The sequence below is a fragment of the Rissa tridactyla genome, chromosome 6, assembly GCF_028500815.1.
Source record: "Rissa tridactyla isolate bRisTri1 chromosome 6, bRisTri1.patW.cur.20221130, whole genome shotgun sequence".
In the NCBI taxonomy this organism is placed as follows: domain Eukaryota; kingdom Metazoa; phylum Chordata; class Aves; order Charadriiformes; family Laridae; genus Rissa; species Rissa tridactyla.
This window is the reverse complement of record NC_071471.1, coordinates 40,342,967-40,365,722: the sequence shown is the minus strand read 5'-3', so window position 1 is coordinate 40,365,722 and position 22,756 is coordinate 40,342,967. Positions and strand designations below refer to the sequence as shown.

The 22,756-nt window shown below is 39.9% G+C and overlaps 1 protein-coding gene across 11 annotated transcripts in view; it reads right to left on the bottom strand.

Annotated features, from left to right (window-relative positions):
• ANK3 (ankyrin 3) overlaps positions 1–22,756 on the bottom strand; it is a 382,298-nt gene that overhangs the window by 140,213 nt on the left and 219,329 nt on the right. For all 11 annotated transcript variants that reach the window (XM_054206394.1, XM_054206393.1, XM_054206384.1 and 8 more), the window contains 6 exons: positions 13,145–13,246; positions 12,579–12,677; positions 12,096–12,194; positions 7,074–7,172; positions 3,024–3,209; positions 1,118–1,216 (listed from right to left, as the gene is read on the bottom strand). In XM_054206394.1, coding sequence (XP_054062369.1) covers positions 1,118–1,216; positions 3,024–3,209; positions 7,074–7,172; positions 12,096–12,194; positions 12,579–12,677; positions 13,145–13,246 — 684 coding nt within the window. The remainder of the gene's footprint in view (positions 1–1,117; positions 1,217–3,023; positions 3,210–7,073; positions 7,173–12,095; positions 12,195–12,578; positions 12,678–13,144; positions 13,247–22,756) is intronic.

Below are 22,756 nucleotides of genomic sequence, written 5' to 3'. Positions count from 1 at the left end.
GCCTTTCATCCTTGCTTGTTAGATTTTGTGATACCTCTGCATTTGCCTTTCTTTTGTCTCTGGTCTCATGCCTGTCACAATCTCTTTCCTGCCCTTCATATTGCTGTATCTCTGTCCATACACGTGTCTTTATTTTCCCGCTCTTCCAACTATATATAGCTTCCCTCTGTCATTTTCTGTCTTTGACACTGCTCCTGCTTACGTTTTGTTTTTCCCGCATCCTCCCTACCTTGACCACACTCCTTCACTCTAATATTCCTCTTTGGCCTTCTGACAGACCCAATCCTTGGCAGCAGATATGGTCAAACCTTGGCCCCGGGCTTGGAGATGAGACCCTGCTGGTACCAGGCTCGCAGAGCCATGCAGCTGCCTGGGGGAGGATGGACCCACTCCCCAAGCAAGAAGGTGCAGCTGAAGCCACCAGTCAGCTGCTCCCGACCCAGACCAGAGGTAACGAAAGGGACACAAGTAAAGCCCATACCATTTCCCTCCTGGCTCTCAATCCTTTTTCATACATCTGAGAAAGTACCCTGTCACCCCCCTGGCTGTGCCGTGACTTTGGTGCACAGCTTAGAGGGGCAGGAGGGTTAGTTCCCCCACTCTACCATAGCTTCTGCCATACAGCTCCCATTATCGACTTCCCTACGTTTCTATACCTCATTTCATTTCATTTTCTACCCCTACAGTTTCTCAAACCTCCTTTATGCATCATCTGACTCTCGCACAGGCAATGAAGGCACAGCTGCTTTATCTACCAGTAACACCTGCACTTCACATTCACTGGAAATGACTGCATATCGAGGACAATTCAACAGGGACAGCACTCCTGCCATATGCTAAAGCTAGGGGTGGAAGCATTCATTTCACTGAACCCCAGCCTGCCTTTTACAACACCAGAACTATGAAAATAGCAGAAGTTTCAACGGTGAGGACCAGAGCTCAGGTTCAGTTCAGCAGCACATGGAACTCCCCCTTTACACCGTATGGTAACAGAACAAGAGCAGACGGGCCAGGCCCCTCAGCTGGCAAGAGCAATGTACCTTTCCACACCTTTGTGGAAAAAGTGTTTCAAACTGATGATTAAGCAGACTAAGCATAAGTAAGATTTCACACTTACCCTTGCAGTGAAGTCCACAGCAGCACCCCGATTTAACAGCAGTGTAGCTACATTGATATTTCCATAGTGAGCAGCTATGTGGAGAGGAGTGAACCCACTCTGGAAAAAAACAAAACAGAACAAAACCAATAGATACTTAACTTTTTTATATCTCATTGGTACTCCAAAATTTGTATCACATCACTAACACAAACTAGTAATAGGAGTCTGCTGCAAGTCACCATTCCAATTCTGTACTAGTTTTCACTCACTGACGTTTATTTATAGACTGAGAGTCTAAATAAAATCATATTGCTATGCAGGAGGGAAAAAAATTAACATAATTATTCTAGAAGACCAGAACTAGGATAAAACTTTCAGTTATTCCAGAAAAACAACAGCAAAACATTTGAGTGTTAAAGCAATGAACTGTCTTTTACAAGAAATTAATTTCTAATGAGAAATATCTAGCTGTTATCGGTATTATGTCCGTCTTGCAAGTTAAATCTCTTAGAGATTCTTTGCAGAAGTTCAGATACAAGTCATTTAATGATACTTGCTAACTGTTTTTTATGAATTCAAAGTAGATGCAAATGAAAACAACATCAAAGACAATTTTAAATGATTAATATGGGTATTTTTTTTCCGAGGGTTAGTACCATAAAGATCAGACTCCCACTGTGGGCAATCACACTGGGTTATGTTGAGACACCACAAGTTACCACCCTAATTAGAAGATGCCTTACTGATAAAATTACTTCAGCAACTTATTTTCATATTTAAGTAGTTTTACTTCCTTTTAAAATAATGCTAAAACATGCAGCAATTCCATCAGTCCTGCAAAGTATGAAACCTTATGGGAACTAGATGCATTTCTAAATTGTTAGCAAGCCATGCTAGCTGCCACCGCCTTGCTTTGGGAGTTTTGCAGATATAAAACCACTCTCAGATCATTCTATTTGCTGACACCATCAAGGTAAGTGTCATGCAGAAGCCTAAAAATCAGACCTGGATGCACAACATGACAGGGTTGTCTGCAGCTCTTAACACATCTGATAAACATGTATTACGTGAGAATCCCTGAAAACTCCATCTTACATAATACGTCTCTTTTATGATGGCAATTAGTTCCCAAGAATGCTTACTCTTACTTTTAAACCCTAGTTTCAGCTGCAGAAAGCCCTGGTATCTAAACTACAGTCTTCTCTAGCACATGCTACTTCGTTTCATCTAAAGCAGGTATCTATCCTATAAAAGGCGATGCAAAAAGGAAGAGGAAGAAATGATGCAGCAGCACTAAGTCATGGAGGAGTGATGATGCATATATATATTTATATATACCTCTGTTGTTCTATTCACCATCATCTAGGTTAACACATTTGGAAGCAAAGAGGGGGAAAAAATGAACGGTTAGTTCACCACTGGTGATATGGATGCAAAAAGCTTCATGATCGCTACGTGGCATGGCAGCTCAGGTGACAGCACAGTCGGCACACAAAGGAAGCTCGACTGAATGGAAGCTGAATGATCGAGGGTTTTTGAAGCTCATTGTTACATGTTTACCAAAGATCTTAAAGTAGCAATTGCACAAACAACTAATCAAATGACTTAATTGTACAATACCTACAGCATACCACCGCAGGAGTGGCTTTCATTCCCAAGAGAATAATTCTAATAACACTTTGCTTATTATTTTCCATTTTCAAAGTTTCTACAGGAGAAATTAACCCTGATTTAAAGAAAAAGAGAATGGGGAAGGAAAGAGGCAAAGGAAGCAAATGAAACGTTATTCTTAATCACACGTTATAGAAGAAAGTTACGTGTAACTCTGCAGCAAAATACTTCACACTAAGGGAGACCTTCACTGCATGTAATACATGTGGCCAGCACTTAATAGCATCAAACCTTTTTTCTTTTTACAACTGACCTTTGACTCCACATCAGCATTGTGGTCGTTCTGCAGGAGCAGAGCCGCTGCCTTCGTATCATCCTTGCGAGCAGCGATGTGAAGGGCAGGAAGACGGACTTTTCCCTTTGTATCGTTTTCAAGCAGCAGTGAAACCACCTGGTCATGCCCTTGCTGCAAAGCTACTGCCAAAGGCGTGAAACCATCCTGCAACATACAATGGGGACTCTCAACACAGGTTCCCAGCTTTCCAGGGCACGGGAAGGGGAAGGGAAGCGATCTCAGCATTAGTAACAGTACTGGCTCAAATTCAAACGGAAAGTGTAACATGGTGCAAATTAAAAGTACCCTGCAGTGACACTGAAATTGGAGTCAAGTGTTGGTGAACTAGGTCCCAAATGCTCAAAACACCTTTCTGGCACTCCAGACTTAAACATACTAAGATGCAAACAGTCAAAAATGACTGAGACTTGAGAAAAAAAGTGTGAAATTACTCACGAATTAACAGTTACATAAATAACTATGTGTATAATTATATAAAAAGGTATACAATTCTGAAATATTAAAATTATAATTGTTAATGATGTCTCCATAGCAAATTATCATCCATTCCCCCACAGCTACAGTTTATAATGTACGGTTTTTAAGGAAAAAAAAACACCAACACTTCAGCTTTATCCTCTGATATATTTTATATGTCTATTTAAAATCTAATAATATTTGAGCAGGAATACCAATTCTCCCAATATACCAATTATTTTACTACAACTTCCATTTATGAAAATTTATATAGATGTGATATACAATCCTCTTACAAACAGAAATTATTTCCTTTCAGACTAGCAAATAGCCAAAGTAGTGCAGAATAAGAAACCTAAAAAGAAAAAAAAAAAAAGGTTTTTGTTTAACAGATTCTAGAGTGGATTCCTCCAACACATGGAAAGTACAGTCTGAGATGTTTTCATAATTTTATTTTTATGTATTCTTAGAAAACTTAAGAATGAAAGAGTTGTCACTTATATTCTGGTCCTTCCCAAACATTTCAGTAGCATTCCAATACAGGAACACATTCAGCTTTGCCCAAGAAAATACCCATAAATCACTCAAAAAAATCACAAATGCAAATTACTCTACTTGGGATATTTATTTATTACATTTGACTCTTGATCAATATATCCAAAGCTTATATTACCAAACTTCATTACAGTTTAGGAGGTAAACACCTTCTTTCACTTTTCAACTACTTCTGTCATGATGAAACTGTAAGAGTGTGAAATAGAAGTGCAGCAATGACAGAGAAGAATGTAGATATCACAGTATGTCAAATGCGCAGAGTTCAATTGTTAACTTTTGGAACTAGAAGTAATGTTTTCAATAAAGAATTTCTCCCTCTGGCTTACCAAACAAACTGCGCCTCAATTTAGGAGGAAAAACAGGAGCAGCTATGAAAAAAAGTATTTTTTCAAAATTTTGGAGGAAAAAAAAAGAAAAATCACTGAAATTCCTTGGGTCCTAACAAGCTTTTTCTTTTTTCCCCATTGATTTTTTTTAAATACATTTAACCATAGCCTTCCCCTTTGGCTCCCATAGCAGGGCAAAGCTCTGGGCTGTGGTGCCAGGTCACGCGTGGCTCCTGGGGTGAAACAACAGCACAGCCTGAGACTGCGGGTAGAGTGCAGCACAGGGTGTGAAAAATGCTGTGTAGCTCTCAAGGCCAAAAAACTCCATGAGCATGCCCACAAGAGGGCTCTGGCAATATAGCTACGCAGTACCTGCAGAAATGAAGGCTCTTGCCCAGAGAAATCCAGAGTGCGGCAACTCGTGCCTTAGTGACCCGCAGACATTGGCTTCCTGCTCTATTGAAACAGCTGACAGCAGTGGCACAATTAGTGCTTCACATAGAAAAGTGGTTTAGCTGTCTAAAATGTCTTTTCTCATTGGGCATTCTCTTCTGGTAAAAATGCTGGTAACAATGCTGGTAACAATAATATATATATAAAAAAAAAATAATATCCTAGGAACACATTTTCTCCTTTCCTTAGGGAAAAGGGAGTGGACAGATGGGAGGAAGCACTTAATTTCAACCTTGGAACAGCTGCCATCCCCTGTATCCCCAGTTTCCTAACTCTGATGAGAGTTGCCCATCACTTCAGTGTGTGCCGAGATCATTGTACCAAGGCCAAGCAAACTGCGACCAAGAATATTAGCACCGGTAAGAATGCATTTCCACCACATGCTCTCTCAAGTTGACAACTCACAAAAAGAGATTGCAAGCAAGTATCATGATGTCAGTACTATAATTAGCAACTGCACGTTAAAACATAAGGCAAAGCCCACTCCAGAAAAAAGAAAAAAACCAAACTAAAACAAAACCAAGCACAAAACCCCAAAAACAATGTAAAGAAAATAGTTGGTTCTATTTTTTTTATTTAGATTAAAACACCTTTGTTTAAGAGTTTTATTTTTAATAAATATTTAATTAAGTGGCAATCAGTTAACAACAAAGGCTTTTGCACTTACAAAGATAAAGATATATTAGATTTATATGAAAACTTGGACCAAGAAAAAATTAGAAAGCACCCATAAGCAACTATCACAAACAAGTAAGGCAGGCAATAAAGGCAACATTGTTTTGTAGCCTGGTATCTTCAAAGGAATCCTCCACAGATAAAATTAGATTGCACCTTATCATCAGGCTGAGTTGGAAAAAAGCTCAACCTAAGCCGACATACAAATAAATGCTTAAGTGAAAAACAATACCAAAGAAAAGGAACCAAGTGCCCATACACAATTTTAAAAATTTCTATTTTCAGAAAATGATACGGTGGCAAGATTGTTTTCAAAAGTCTGAATCTATTGTACATCCCTGGGGGGTCTCATGACTTCTTTGTTTCCAAGTTTTTTGCAAAGAAATAGAAATTGGTGTTCTGAAAACCACAATTTTCAATTAATTTTCCAAATTGAAAATATTTCATTTTGGCATTATCATATCTTTGAGCATTTCCAGAAAGTAGTTTCTGATGCCCACTTCTAGTTATAACTAACTTTTAGTGATTTTGAAAAGATAATTTTGATCCATTATTAATTCATTTATTACAGAGCTGACTTCAGAAGAGAAGAAATAGATTCCACATGCATGTACATCATTATACAGTGAGGTATAGTGATGCAATAAACTAATTTTGCATTTCATATTTTGCAAAAAGTAGGACTTTTTCAAATAAGTATTTCCTTCATGGAATCAGTTCAGATAGTGCAATCATAATTTAATAAATATCAGGGAGAGCACATACTGAAATACCGGGGGTTTTTTGCTAGCAAAATCTTAGAATTAAGACAACTGAAAATTCATCAGATTAAAAACCTATCTCAATGCAATACATTTATGACTATTAATGTATCTGCCTTTTTTTTTTTTTTTTTTTTACCTTCCATGTTGCCTTATTTGAGTTAGAATTACTTTTTAAAGCAAGAAATAGAAAGCGTTCTTCTGAAAAGATCACAGAACACCTTCAAGGATGGACCTTGCATCTTTCTGTCAGCTTGAAATGATCACTGCAGGACCAGAGGGGATAACTAGGTGCTACAGAGAGGGTATCAAGATGGCAATAAACGCAGTTCAGAAAATGCTCCAAGCGCTAAGTAACCCTGAGTTTTCCCTGATATCCCAGGACTGACTCCAAAGTGTAGGTAAACAGTTTTTCTTGCTTTATGGTTGCCCTCCACACTGCCCACTATTTATAATGAAAGCACAGAGAACGTTTATATTATGCACACAGCTTCCTTGTTTGAGCAGTTAACCTGAAAGATTACCAGTTATGACTAAGAACACGTCTATTTTTAGAACTGTTTCTAGTTAAAGTAATTTTTTATTTTAGAAACGGCAAGCAATGGTTTAAATTGCTGAAAAGTCAATAACAGTATTCATTAGCACACTTCACATAGAGAACTTTTTATTGGTCTTTAATTTTGCATTTAAAAGACTAGCTGGATATAAACTGGCAAGAATCACTGCTGAAGCAGATTTTACATGTTTACATTGTTCATAAAGTGTGAAATTCAAACTTTTACCTCTGTGGCAAGGCTTTGACTGGCACCATTGTCAAGAAGAAACTTAACAACCTCCAGGTGGTTTTCTTGGGCTGCCATATACAGTGGAGTGAAACCATTCTGAAATAAGAAAACAAGAGTGTAAACACTCCAGAAACATTTCATACATACCACAGATCCACCAAACCCGGGTAAATTAGGAGGAAACCAAATAAACTGTGTGCTCACATGTCAGTTAATGGCGTGATCACCCTTGATTTAAGTGAGGATAGGAGAAGGTAATATTATTTAAAAGGACACAGTGGAATCTTTCAGCTGACCAGATACAATTCTCACAGCTAAGTGAGAATACATCCTTTTACATCTGTTGTGAAGTCAAACCAAAAGCCAATATGGACAGACCATTTGGTAGAGTTGTGATGCCCGATAGATGCAGTCACAGCAATGGAAATGCAAAACGGGACAGGCAAATACAATACAAGTACACAGCAAAAGCAAGAGAAATGGTTTTTCACAATATTTTCCCATTTTTTCTCTTTTTTCCATTAGCTTTGACTTCTCTTTCACTTGTGCCAGCTACTTATGCCTTTTATCTCCTCAAAGAGCTGCCTTTTGAGCATAGCCTGCTTGTGGTCACTGAGCTACTTCATATTTCAGGCACCAGGAGATCGGAGGATCATTAGTTCTCAGTAGTTTGAGACAGAGGTTTATCAGTGTTTCCGACCACATTAGAGCATTTCTCAAATTATGCTTAAGTGAGTGATTTCAATCAGTGCAATACAAGCATAGAGGCTGCAGAGCTTAACTCATTCTTTGGCAACTGCTTTACTCTTACCGTCAATGCTTTTGTCTTTGCCTTAACTGTATACAGGTCACAGCCTTTCAGGAAATGAATTTTTGGGGACTAACATTAAGGCAATATATTTTTCCCTATTCTATGCATTTCTGAAATTCACAGCTTTTAAGTCACTCACAAAACCAAAAGAGCAAAATGACGTCATGAAACATGTCCTGGGACCAAGATACCTCTAAAGGAACTTAACAGAAGTTGCGGATTTGCACCTGAAATTGCTTGGCTTTTGTGTAGCACTGCATGTGCCTCAGTCCAACAGAATCATGAGCTAGTGGTAAATACATTTTATAGTAACAACTTAAAATATCCTTATGCTATACCAAACTGAGCAGTTTGGTACTGCTGAAGCAACCAAGGAAGCATTAGCAATAAGAAGAACAATCTTTTTCTCCTCTGATCTATCATGATATGTGTTTTTACTCTTTGTACTCCAGCATTACTCTGTCAGACATACCGCTACTAGATTTTGCCTGATCCCTTTCCTTATGGTACTGGCATGGGTGATGACACCATTAAATGTTTTCGTCAGGAGATCAGTGAGGTTTCAGTGGGCTCTGTTAGAGCCCTGTCTTTCCTCTCACTATCTTCCAGATCTCATGCCATCGGGATTTCTGTGAACCTCAGACTTTACTTAAGTAAACTTCCCACAGAGTAAGCTGCAATGGGGGCAGCACCTTACTTCTTCAGCTGCGTCCCCCTAAGACCCTCCCAGACCTCTCAGTCTACCACACACCACTTCTGGTGGTTACTCTAGAGCGTGAAAATAGGACGTAAGGGCTAGTTAAAAATAACAAGTAAAACAGAAGAAAGATTTCATCTGGTTTAAATACCAGAAAAGTTCAGGAAGTGCTTCCATATGAGTGGGTTTGGCTGAGACAGTATCAGCACTCTCATGTCTGTCCATGGCCAGGGCAGACATTTCAGCAAGGTGGAAGGCGCAGGGGGAGCAGCTCAGCAATTGAGCTAGAACAGTTAAAAAGGACAGTGACCTAGATTTTGCAGGACACCAATGGAGCCAAACACAGATGTGCTGAGAAGAGTTTGGCCATATATTTGAATCAAAGAAAAAACACCAACATTCCGGGCTCTGGAGAGATGAAGAGAAACCCTAGCCTAAGACCTATAGCAGTGAATTTCGGCTGAGTTACAGTAGCTGTGCTGAAAACAGCTGAGAGACTTCTGACTGTCACAGCAACGGGGCAGAGTTGCAGGGCACGTGTCCAACACAGAGCACGCAGGAGAGCACAGGTGACCTGAGGCCGAGCATGCAGGCTTCCCTGGCAGCAGAGACAAATAGGAGGTCAGGAGAAAGGACAGTTGGAGAGGAAATGGCCCGAACTGGATGTTTGATCCAAGAGGAACTGTACCATCAACAAGACACCGAGCAGCTGTGAAGCCACATGTTTACAAGACCTGCACAGGCTGCAAGGTCTGTTGCTGTTCCAGTATTTTGATAATTTGGTCTCTATTCAGGAAAGCATCGCTACAAGCATAGAGCAGGCGCTGAAGCCCTACCGGAGCCAAAGCCTAAAGTTAGCAATGTGTTAATGCACTCCAGAACCAAGGCCTAACAGTTTAGTTACCACACAGTCAAAACTGTGCTTAATGAAAAACAAAGAAGCCAGAAAGCGCTTGCTAAGGTACCTAATATGTCACATTACAGGTTATTATTATAGTGAATAGCAGAGTCTGACGTTTTTCCCTATCATTTCATGGCATACTCAATATCTATTTACTAACTCAGCTGGAAACAAAGATTAATTTTTTTGGTTTCAAACATTTACATTTAGAACGGAAGCAGGAAACACTTCCTAATTATTAGTTTCAGAAAATAATTAATAGGAAAAAAATCTCAGAACCAAGTATTATTCCCATTTGGAGGCAGAGCAGAACCTTTTCTCCTGTGTTAAAATTATGGCTGGGTTTTCAACATCTTTCCCCCCATACTTTGCTTTTTCTTCTGTCTTGAAAAAGGGGCTGAAATTGCCAGAGAGCCAGAAGCCTAAGGAAAGCATTTTGACTTCAATAGTAATAAACGGCCCCCAGAAGAGGTAAAAAATTCAAACTCAGTAAAAATAAACTTTTTTTTTTTTTTAAGGACAGGAAGATTTGGTTAGAGAAGGCCTTACACCCCTAACACTGGCACTGTCAGCAAGGTTACCTTCAAGGGAAGTAGAGATAAAGCCAAACTCACAGAAAACAGGGTAAGCATCAAAAAGAAAAACAAACCAAAAAGATCTCTGGGTATGCCAAATTCAGCAGAACTTTCTTCTAAGCTCAGGAAGGGTAAAGTGATGCTCACTACCACAGACGAAGCTGGTCCAGGGGCAGTTTGGTAACAGGTATTGGTGTGGAATGGCCAATATACATCTCTCAAGCAAGGATATCAAAGGCATCCATAAGGGGGAAAAAAAAAAATTATCTTTAATTCTCATATGTTAGGAAAATAAGGGTAACATGTGGCAAAACCTTAGGGTGTATGGACAACGCAGTTATATAAGATGTTTACAATCTCAGATTATTTTTAGTCTCAGGGCTGAATACACAAGTTCTCAGACACAAGCAGAAAAGATCCTTTCAAAGCCATCTTAATTTCTTTAACAGGAAAACCACTGGAAATATTTCTGCTTTGTTTTACTTCTTACCAAGTCATGGAAGATTTTACTTAAAACTACTTTTTGTTGCTGTTGTTCTCTTTAAATTCAAATTATATGGTGCCTGGAATCAAATATTGCTGTATCTGTATCTAGCTAATATAAAAGAGTAAGAAAGCAGAACTGAGCCACCTATTTCCTTCGTCCAGGTGACGGAAACATGAAAGACAGATCCCAAATAACTAACATTCTTGAAATAGATTCTATTAAACATTTTGTTCATGTTATTTGAGAGATCAATAAAAACCCCAACGTCTCTTTAAAATGTAAATTTTTTCATTTCCCTTTTTAACAAACAATTTCTATCCTACCCACATCTTTATAATACAGAAGAATAGCAATATTCTTCTGTATATTGGGCCAGATAATAGGGCCAGATGAGAAGACCATCTCTTAATCTGATCCCTTCTCTGACACTGCCTGCCAGGCAGCTCCTGAGCAGGAAGAATAGGAACGGGGTAGGCAGCAAGGACACCTCCTGTGGCACAGCCACTTGGCTTTCAACAATCTGTGGTTTACGCATTTTTTGAGCCAGTTTTTCCTCTGTTTCATTTTACTGCTTTGCTCTTAACATCAGCACTGTTTTCCTTTATTTCAAATTTTCTATAATTGACTTAAATATTCATTCGAAGGACTTGACTTAAAAGCTCTGCATATACTTGCAGTACCTCCCTGTACAAGGAAAGGGGATGAGCTTGATTAAACCAGAGACACTGAATTACATGAAAGAGGATCCCTTTCACTTGAACAAGTTATCTCCCACTCTCCTGTTCTATCAGTGTCTCTTCTGACTCTGTAACAATTAGCAGCTCGTAAGATACTGGAGAGCAGACCTAAGGCCGAAGGGTACATGCTTTGCTGTGCTCCCTGTTATACAACCACCTCCAGTATCCTGCAAACACCCTTGGATGTGCCTCCACTTTCTTCATCTCCAGGGGTGTACATCTGTGTGGCTTCTGGACAACTTAAAACAGAGATGTTATTTTTATGCTTTCTCTGTTGATGAATAAGGCGGGCAACTCAGAGTTAATCCCAATGGATGGCTGACATCCGGCGTGGGAAAAGACCTGAACACAACCTGGCATTTCACTGCGCTGTCGTGCCTATGGGGGAAGACAAGACTTGATGTGTCCCTGGTACACTCCGACCACGTGGCGAGAGGCAGAACAGAAGGGATAGAGCTGGAAGCATTTAAAGTTTTAATTGTATGTTGAGTTACAAGATGGGAATGAACTCAGCACTACACTCACTAAAATGCCTGCTTCACTAATAAAATAGCAGCTGTGTGTTTAAACTTTGTCCTTCCACCTGTTGTTGGTTACCTATGCACGTGGAACAGCCAAAAGAGAATGCTGGGGTTTTTTAACGTTAGCAGGATTACATTCATCTTACTGACTCTATCAAACCCTATTTTCAAGAGCCAGCATTAATACAACGAGGTCTACCAAATATACTATTATTACAGTTTATAAGGGGAGAAGGATTTTAATGTCAGCAAAGTTTTTGATAGTACCAAATGGAGAAATATTACTTTACCTGAGACTGTGCATTAACATTGGCCCGATTTGTAACCAACACTTTGACTACTTCTGCTTGTCCAGCGAGGGATGCTATGTGCAATGCTGTGTTTCCTTTCTGAAATGAGACAGTAATATTTGAAAAGAGTACAAAACTTGAGCTTGAATACATAACAGTACTCTCAAGAACGTGTTCCACCTTAAAATATAGTATTTCTTGCAATAAAGGTACTTTTACTAAGTACTTCTAATGGATAAATTATTCTAGAAGGCATGGACAGAAACCCAGACGTGAATCTACAATTTGTTCAGTAAATCTCATCCCTAGTAACCTGTGACATTTACTATAATCTAAAAGATTTCTATTAAACAATTATTGAGAGCACTTCACCAGTGGAAAATGGGCAATTACTGCAGCAGTAATGTCTGTAATCAGTTGGCCGACACTTTGTGCCCATGCCATCAGTGTGAACAAGAGAACAATTAGATAGGCCTGACTAACCTTTGTCGCTGCATCCACACTGGCACCTCGCTGTATCAGTTCAGAGACAACTTCTACGTGTCCTTCTTTGGAAGCGAGATGGAGAGCATTCAACCCATTCTGATTAAAAAAAAAAAAAGAAGGAAAAAAAGAAAAGCAATGGAAAGGATTGGCAAAGGTTTTCCAGCATAGCAAACAACAGATCAGAAGACAAATTATTGTATCCCAGTGAGGGAACTGCTTCCAAAAACTGTTATTATATAAGAACTAGATTATAAGAAAAGAGTATGAATTAAGTCAGGATATACTAGCTCTGGGGTCTCAAGTTCTGTGTGCTGTCCCACGATCTGATGTAATACAAATGGAATGAAAGATAACATTAAATAACACAACATTGTCCAAATGGAATTGAAATGATGTCTTGGCAAGGGGTAAAAATAAAAGTTTTAACTGGATAAAATATGTAAACATGGCTCATCAAAAAACCACATAAGTTATCACTGACATGAAATAAAAATATAAAGACAAATTTGAGAAACAGTGAGAAAGGTATTTATCCAGCAAATTTGATCAAAATATTCTTCAACCTGATTTGAAATGTTGATGTCCACTCCACTTTTTAAGTAGTCGAGAGCCTTTTCCAAGTTGCCAGCTCGAGCAGCTCTCAGGTAACTTGCATTTGTGTCAGACTACAAGACAAAAAGGAAAAGTCCCGTTAGAAATTACAGCACGCTATAAAAATATATTCCCTTGGCAAACAAATTACTACTGATACAACAGATTGTATGCACGTTTAACTAGTCACGAAAGGATCCCAAACTGCCTTATCAAATATGGGTCAAATCCTGCCATCCCTGCTTATGCAAACTCCCTCTGGTGTAAATAGGCTGTCCGCCTGACTAAGCAGAACAAGATTTGCCTTTATATATAAATGTGAATTATGCAGCACTGTCTAACATGCAAGGGTAGCAGCCAGGGACACATCTGGTATGCAGCATGGAAGATAAACATGGTAAGGCTCAGGACAGGACTCCATGGAAACCACTCTGCTCTTTCCAAAAGTGTCACACCACCTTCAATGTCCAAGCTAAACAGACCAGAGCAGTACTATGAGATCTCACATGCCAGATTTAAAAAAAATCCAAAATACTCAACATTGAAGGACTGGACTACCCGAATGAAAAAACGTCATTCTACAAATTAAAGCACTTTATAATCTAATGTCTGGTTATGTTTTGTTTTGTTTTTCCCATTCTCCCTCATTTTATGGCACATTTTATTTACAATATCTGTCCACATTTGGTGACGAAGCCAAAAATCCCTAAGTACAGTGCCATTATCTAAACCGCATTTTACTTTTTTCAGCATCTTGCTTTAAAGATAACTGTGCAAATTTGTTTTATGATGACTTCAGCATGAATATAAGGATGGCAGAAAGGATGGTTAAGCCATGAAAGAGATCACTGAAAGTAATTCCCATCCCCGGAGGGTTTTAACAACAAGTTATGCAAATACCCACCAAGGCCGGTTTAGATAATGCTGATCCTGCCTGGGAGCAAGTGGAATGAACCGGGTTAGCTTTCAAGAGGGACAAATCACATAATCTTTGATTTTATCTGTGCCACGGCTTCCCCTGGCATCTTGGGCAGTCAACACATTTTTTTTGTCTCCTCTTCCCCATTGGTACAACAGAACTGTCTTCTTTTATTTTTCCTCAGTAGCATTTCATAGGCTTACATCACTACAACTTTTAAGTGCTTTATGATCCTTTCAGGTTCTAAAAGAGTACAACAATTACCTTCAGAGAAAAAATTAAAGGCAGTAACTGCTGAGAGAAATATAAAACACCCTGGCACCAAAGCTCCGTTACTTGTCCAGTACTCAAATCTTTTTTTTTTTTTCATCCCTCATTTTCTGAATTTGCTATAGACATTCCTCCTCTCCTGTCAATGCAGCCACTGCAAAGTGGATGTTCTGTTCAAGCATTGCTTCCAGCCCATTTGAAGTCACCTTCATGTGCAGGATGAAGCAATCTTGGGCATAATGACAGCAAAATCATAAGTGGGTATCGAAGTCTGCTTTCTTCTTCCTACCACTACAAGACTATTTTACTAGTACTTTCAATACAACAAGCTCTCTATTCCAAGGAGAGAACCATTACTTATGGAATCTTCATTTTCTCCCCAGTTTTGCACACATGGCATTCCACTTTGCCATGGCAAGTTACTATCTTACAACCTTCCGTGCTCTTAAATCGTTATTTTCCAAGCACATCACACTGATCATTACAAATCAACTTCTGTAACAAAACAGCCCCCAAATTCCAATGTTTAATTAGGCGCTATCAAAAACAAGGTGCTGCTACAAACTACATGGTCAGAACTGTAAAGGCTAGGGGGGGAAAAATAGCTGCCTTGAAAGGTGCGGTGAAACACTTTCATTTGGAAGATCATCTGAACTGTGCAATGCAGATTATTACAGGAGACAGGTCATTTTCTCGGTGCTTAGCAACAGCAGCCACTGGGGTAAAAACAGGTCAGCATTTTATCAGCATTAGCAAAGGTATGAGGGAGGACTTAATAGACCGGGAGCCTTTTTTTGTCACAGTGCAATGGCATGTCTGTTTGGCACAGTCAGCAGGTGGATGATAATTAACATCAGCTGTTTACAGCTGCTTCTGGGTGGGGAAGGGATGCACCAGAGAAGCTTGCTATGGAAAATCAGTTCCCGCCAGTCACATTAATGCACGCCAGGCAAGAAACACTGCTCGCACTCAGTAACATTTAAACCTTTCTATTTGCTGAAACAAAATGGAAGCAGGGGGAGGCAGAAGGTGTGAGAAATAGCTAATATTCACATTAAGAGCTAACTGCTGTTGCACTGTGGAGGGAGAGCAATGCCTATGTCTTTTAATGACTCCCCTTGGAAGCACTTGCTTGCTAGCGGTGAGGAAGGACAAAGGTTAGGTCACACTTCCAGCCTAGGGAAGTATAAAAATGTTTCCAATCAAGCTAGCTCAGGTGCTGCTAACATGATGCACAAATCTATTCCTGAAATCCCCCACGCAAACAGCGTGCCCTCCTTTGCCAGTCACCTCTCAAAACTCACTCACTCTGCTCAAACTGTCCAGAAACACCATTGGCACCAGCAGCCAGGTTGCCACCCGAGCAGTGGGGCTGGTGGGGTGCTGGGTGCAGCCGCTCGCCCCTCAACTGGGGCTCTTGCTGCTCAGAGACAGGCTCCCTGCATGAGGGGCACTGCACAGAAAAAGCAGCGCCGACACATGCGGGCACGACGATGACGACAACTAGGAAGCACCCAGAGAGGCTGCCATTTAACAGCACGCCGGGGATGACACAAACTCTGCCACACTTCAGCTGATCTGAGTTGGCACTTCCAGTTTCCACCTTACTGGTTTCCAGTTACTCGAACATGATGCGTGCTAGTGTGTGACACTGCATGAGCTGCCTTCGCAGACAGGGTGTAACACATCCCTGTGCACCGAGAAGGGGGAAAACCTTTTTCTTTTTTTCTGGCCTTGGCTAAAGCTCCCAAGCCCTCAGGCTGGGCTAACTCACCCTTTCTGGGCCACCAGGCACAGAAATGTTGAGATTTGCACAGAGGCTGAGGTTGTACCGTTGTGCAAAAAATTCAACAGGGCTTCTGGGATTCTCTCCATCCGCTAGTCTCTGCCATAAGCAGAAACAAGCAATAACATTAGAGAGAAAGGAGAGCCAACGTCTTTGAAAACCAAAAGCAATTGCAGCCCCTCTAAAAGCAGCATTGCCAGCTTCCATTTTCCCTATGTCTAAGGCGTTACCTTCAGACCTGCTCAGATAGAGAAGAGAGTTTCAAGCTTTTTCTACCTTGAAAAATGCCTTGAATACTCATGGTTTTAAGTCATTCCACTTCCAAAACCCAGAGCCAATGAACACTATCCAACTTTTACAAAAGCTAAACATAGGGGTGAGTAAAAATGGATCAAAATCAAACCAAAACTTTCACATTTCTGAACCTAATTTTTTTGTCAACTTTATATTTTTATTTCAAGCCTAAATTCAATTTTTTTTTTAAATACCACAACAGAATAGAAAAATGTAATTTCCAATTAGCAATGTTTTGTTTAAAACAAAGCCTTTGGGAACCCCCTGATAGAGCCTGGAGTTGCCCCTGTATTGCAGACAGGAGCAGCATCAGAGCCTAGGCTCAAATCACTGAAGGATTTAAAAGATCAAACAAGCATAACAATAACGTTAATAATTATTTATCTGGATTGCCATCGTGCCTGGAAGCCCATGTCAAAGACTGATCAAGGACCTGTTATATTAAATGCATTAAAAACCACAGCACAGGGGGAAAAAGGATTTTAGGTTTCCAACCACAGCTCAGGACACCTGGCGCGGGTAAGCGCTCCCTCTGTAGTAACTATCCTCAATATACCCATTTCCACTTTCCATGCTAGTTGGCAGCCAAAAGACGAACCCCACACAGACAGCGTGTCTACAGGACATTCCCTTAACAGACCTAATAAAAATTTTCTCCAATGCTAATTACTTAAACCTCAATATTCCCGAGAGGCATTCTATATGCTAGCAATCTATTCAGATCCCTTTGTTTCTTTCCTTTTTTTTGGTAATCAATCCCAACGTGAAATGAAGATGATAATTGGCTTTTGATTCTCCACTGCCTTGACAAATATCAAGAGAACAACAAGCACGGGACATACATCAAAGCACCCTGAATCTTAGATGTTCTTGCAGCCAGACACAAAGATTGCAACCCTTCCTCTTTGCAGAGGATCCCTGTTGTCAGGCTGTGTCCCCGAAACCTTTCCCTGCTCCCTCTTGTGCTCCCCTGGAGATGGTACCTTTTCAATCTCTATATCCAGACTCAAATTAAAAATCAATATTCTTACAAGTGTTTTAATACTTGGAGAGAGAGACCTCAGAACCTGTATACAGCATTTAGTTCTGGAATAGCTATTCGGACAATATTTTAACAGCGGCTTTATGAGTACTGATGCATTCATAATATCTAGCTTTTTCTTCACAGATGGCATGACTTCTCCCCTCGCCCCCTGTACTTTCTTGGTAGAAAAAGAGACTGTTTCTAGTTTTAAGAGATGTGTAAACGTAGATGATTGGCTAAATGAATGCAGTTTTTATGCAATGTATATTTCTTTTAAATTTGTGTATTTCCCTTTAAAGTATACTATGCTATAAAAAGTCAATTCTCTAATGTACAGCAGGCTGATGAGCTTGCCGACTGCAGGCTGCCTGCTGCCCACAACAGGTTTTCCAGTCTGGAGCTCCTTTCAACGGCCTTCATCCCAGAGACATGTCTGGGAAGGGCTGAGGCTGAATAAGCCGCGCTGGCAGCAGTATTCCATTTCCCAACGCTTCTTTACCCTAAGATCCTCTGGTCCTGCCACAGGACGGATGGCAGAGCCTGCGATGGGCAGGGGTAAGACCTGAGAACTATTTCCCCCTTTTGAGGAAAAGCTATGTGAGTTAAAAACCTTTCTATTACAGGGAAGACTAACTCCTAAGTCACTTGGATATTACCTTAAGCCTCCATTTTAAAACAGAAAATGCTGATGCTGACTCACGCTAGCAAATATAACATATTCACTATCTTTTTCTCGAAGTGCTCCCAGTGAAGTAAGAGACTATTTAGCATGAGTAAAGACAAAAAACTATTAGGAAATTTGCTCTGACTGTCAACCCAGCGTCTGGCCTTGTTTTTCCATGGAACTAGAGAGGGCCCTCTCAGAAAAAAGAGAATATGTATTATTTAGTGAACCCTCAAAAGTGCAAAGCCATTATTTTCAACGCGCACAGCCCCCCTCCCATCCTGATGGTATTTTTATTATGCTCATCTCTCTTTCCTTTGTGTTCTGCTTACACTGGCTTCTTTTTCAGATTAAAAATCCCATCTTTTTTTCACATTGGGAGCAGGGTTTTGTTTTTCACTCCATCTTTAACAGTAGCTGTTGTGAAGGGAAACCCCCAGCAGGTTCCCATTGTGCAGGAACAGGATGCATTCTGGCTTGAGTCCCAACAAAAAGATGCTAACCATGCCTAACATTTGTTGTGGGGGGAAGCAATGACCTCATTTTAAGGGATGAACTTATGTTACTTTCATTTGGGAACGTGCTCAACAAAACTAGTCTTGCAGCAGAGATGATCTGAGGAAACAGATGATAACATTTTTGCCTATTTTGATAAGGGTGGGCTTAGTGCTACTGATGGCATTTTTTTTTTTTTTTTTGCAATAAGGCTCAACTCTGATGGGCACTAAGCACTACACTGGAAATTGGAGGTCCCTGGCATTTCTTAGAATTTGCTCCTATGTCAATTTAGAATTTTCCTCCAAGCAAATATGTTACACTCACTTGGGAAGGGATGAAATTTTATTTCAAATGAATGATACTGGCCAGTTAACAGCAACGTCTGAACCATGTGAAACAAACCAGTCATATAATTTTCTTGGGGAGACTCCATTCTACAAGCAGCTGTATCCTTCATATCTCCCTACTACCTCATAACTAAATCTGTATTTAAAAAAATGCACTTTTATCTTCTATATTAGAAAGGGGGCTGGTTGCACTGGATGAGATCATCTTTGTGCTCATGCTTTACATACCATACTACCATACGTGTTTTCTTCTGATAAGAATGTGACAGCCTGGGGCCAACTTCTATCTGCAGCTCTGCTGTTAATTATCCTTCAGAGAGATGCTTTTGGGATCACAGCCCTAAACACAACCACAGGGCAACAGGAAAAGCTCCATTCCTACTGCCTGACAATTCAAAGGAAACATTTTTCAGCTAGGGAAGCTATTTTGAATATAATTGCAGAATGAGAAACAATTTAATTATTGGTCGGAAAACCAAGCAAATCCCTCTAATTGTTTGCCTTATCACGCAACTTAATCATCAACTTTCTTTGATCATATTATTGTATCGTGCATTATAAAGTAGCCAAAAATATGACACTATTTGGAATGTCCCCGTAACTGGCCCTATTCCAACTATGTAACTACAATATGCTTTCCACAACTTAAAAACTACACCGGTTTCAAGGCTGCGTGAAACCCCTCTTCTTGGTCACACCAGTGGAGGCTAAAACACCTCACGTTTCTGCAAAAATTGCACGTGAATCTATAATCAACTGCATTTACAACAACTGAGGCTCTATCCCTGTACAGCAGTCAATCTTAACATGCTTGTACAGAAAATATTTCCTGAAAATCACACATTTAAGCAGTTCAAAACAGAGTGGAAAATGCATTCTAGATTCAGCTCCTCCTTTCTAGAAATCCTTGACCAAACCAGGAAAACATCCAAGCAAACAAATAAGCCTCTTTCCTTGCTAGACCACAAGCCAAGGAAAGTCTCTGACATGCAGGTTTAGTGTGTACCGTTTTCAGGATCACTCACACCACTCTAATTGTTAAGATTCTGTCTTGGCAAAATGCTGAATCTGTGCTTATTGTTACCACTGAAAATGAACCACCTCTAGTGCAGTGGAAGATGCTTGAAAAGGACTCAGAGCCTGAGATGTTAAGGCTGGTACATACAACAACATTTCACAGCTTCCAGTACAAGAGGTGTTTATCACTGCCTTTAACAGCATCAAAAGGTCTAGAGCAAGTTGTCTGCTTTCAATGGCAAACATCACCAGAAAAGCTACAATGCAGTTTTCCTACTGTATAAATTGCTTCGACTTTACGCATGCAGTCTTCTTCAGCAGACTATAGATCTAGTCAATCCTGTAATTTACGACGCAACTAACCCAGCCCTGGGTGTCTTTAAATGCCCAAACGACTGCTTCCTAAGGAAGTTCAAGCACAAAATCGAAATGAAAAGTAGCTGTTATTCTCTTGGTTTTCTACAAAGAGCAGAGGGAGTTGCGATTTTCAAGGCACAAAAACCACATACAGAGTTAGACGGGAAACCTTTGCCTAACATCCACATGTAACATGTATAACACATCGAACATAACATCCAAATTGAAAGTGCCCCTAAATCTGTCACCTCCATATTATTTATTTTTCACCACAGATATTCAACAAATACAGAACAATTTGGCTGCAATTTTAACAAAATTAACATCTGACAACTCAACAGAAATCAACAGAGATCAAGCCTGTCACACAGGGACAATGTTCAAACAGGAGACAAGGGTCTATGCAACTTCCCATACTCTTTCCCAGTTTGTGCAGATGAGGTTTTGAGATTTTGAAACACAAGTTTGATGTGTCAGTTTCACCTGAAGAATTTATGAAAACAATTACTAGTATGAATGTGTTAAGTTAGTAACAACAAAAGCAAGATCCTAATTTTCCAGGACTACCAAAATCAATGTCGTGTCATCTGCATGACACAATCTTTCTAAGTATGCGTGAACAACAAAACACAAGAATTATTTTCTTTTAACAGGAAATTAAGATTCCTTTAATACTGGCTTTTCAGTTACCAGACTACCCTGTATGACGAGACAACCTTGAATGACAGAGTAAATTGGCTCACACTCTGTTCAAGATCCTAAAACCAGTAAAATCACTGGTTTCACCAGTGAAACACTGTGCTCCATTAGAAGTGCGCAATCAGGCAAAGCATCAGGCCCTTTGTGACCAACTCACATGTATAACCAATAGAAAGGATCTGATACAACTGAAGGCAAAAGATTTGAGCATCTAAAATTCAAGATTCGTTCTCCAGGCTGACAGCCCCAACTTCTAGAATTTTATTTCAAACTCTGTGAAGAAACTCCTGAGTCTGTAATGACTCATCTCTCACTCTCTAAAGTTTTCCTATCATCCACTTACAAGTGAAAAATAAATCACTGGCTTTCATAACTGCTACCACAGTCACAAAGAGCTAGCGAAGGGCTGGATGTGCTTCGAGGGTTTCTTCTTATGTTGATATTCACCTGAAGACAATAACTCTCTTCTATGTCAAGCCGGATGAGATGCCATTGATCTCAGCACTGCTGTTTTTCTCTCGGAAACTGACTACCCAATGAGCACGGAGATAATTTAGGTACGTCTCAGGCTCAAATTTAAAGCCATTTCCATGCTAGAGTCACATTCTTCAGATCACTGCATGAATTATGTCAGTCAGTCCACCTCCTGTTCTCTGTGTGCATCTGATTTTAGAATCAGGATCCAGAAAGGAGGGGGAAAAAAAATTCAGCAACCCTCTTCAAAACATTTTTAAAGTCTATTTATTTGTCTGTAATTTCAGACAGGAAAAAAATTCATATAAACCTAAATAAGACAATAATGCCGATTTTAGGGAGAGAGACTTTATTCACTCAAAACAAGGTCGCTACAAAAATATATAAATATGCTTCAATCAGATGTGGTGAAGTGGAAGTTGCTGGTATTGAAGTGGAGCAAACTGCATGTCAGTGGAAACGTAATGCACATAAATATTCCCTAAAACCACTGTCGTTAAGCTACAGGAACTATAGACAAGGTACATAACCTCCTCTGTAGCTGGACAACTTATTAAGAGCTTTCAGTACAGTGAAGTCAGAAGTTTCCTGCTCTCTTTCTGCCTTTCCCCCTTATGCCTGTTTTTGAATGCATCTCTCATGCAAAACCAAAATAATTCGGCCTTGGAAGTTTGAACAATATTTAATTGAAAGATTGTTTGAGGTAAACCAGTCAAGCCATTTCTGAAGTGGCAAAAACATATGCAGAACCACACAAATTGACACTGCAAATCCCACATGTAATTAAAGTTTACGCTTTTGTAGGCTTAAGGGCATTTGAATGGCTAGTTTCAAAGCTACCTCCTGGAGTTTAAAATTTTTTGACACGTTGTTCAGGATTCTTACAGGAATTACAAACCTTTATCAGTTTATAAGTGCCAAAGTATAGGTTTCCTAGCAGGGATTATGACCTCTCTCAGAAGCTAAGAACATCTTCCAATTTACACACCTGAACACCTTGTTGAAGAGAGCCTTGGCTGGAAAAGCCCAAGGACCTCATGTGGCAGATACAGAATCTGAAGGGTCAGTGGAAATTACCTAAAGAGTTTCCAGGTACTAGGAGGACTCCTGGGTCAAGATTTGCAACACAGCCATAAACCTGCGAGCAGTCAGTTCTACAGGGCTGGTTGGAGGCATCACATGAACTTTGTCATAGCACTTTACCTTAGGAGAGCTTGTAACAGTTACAGAACAAT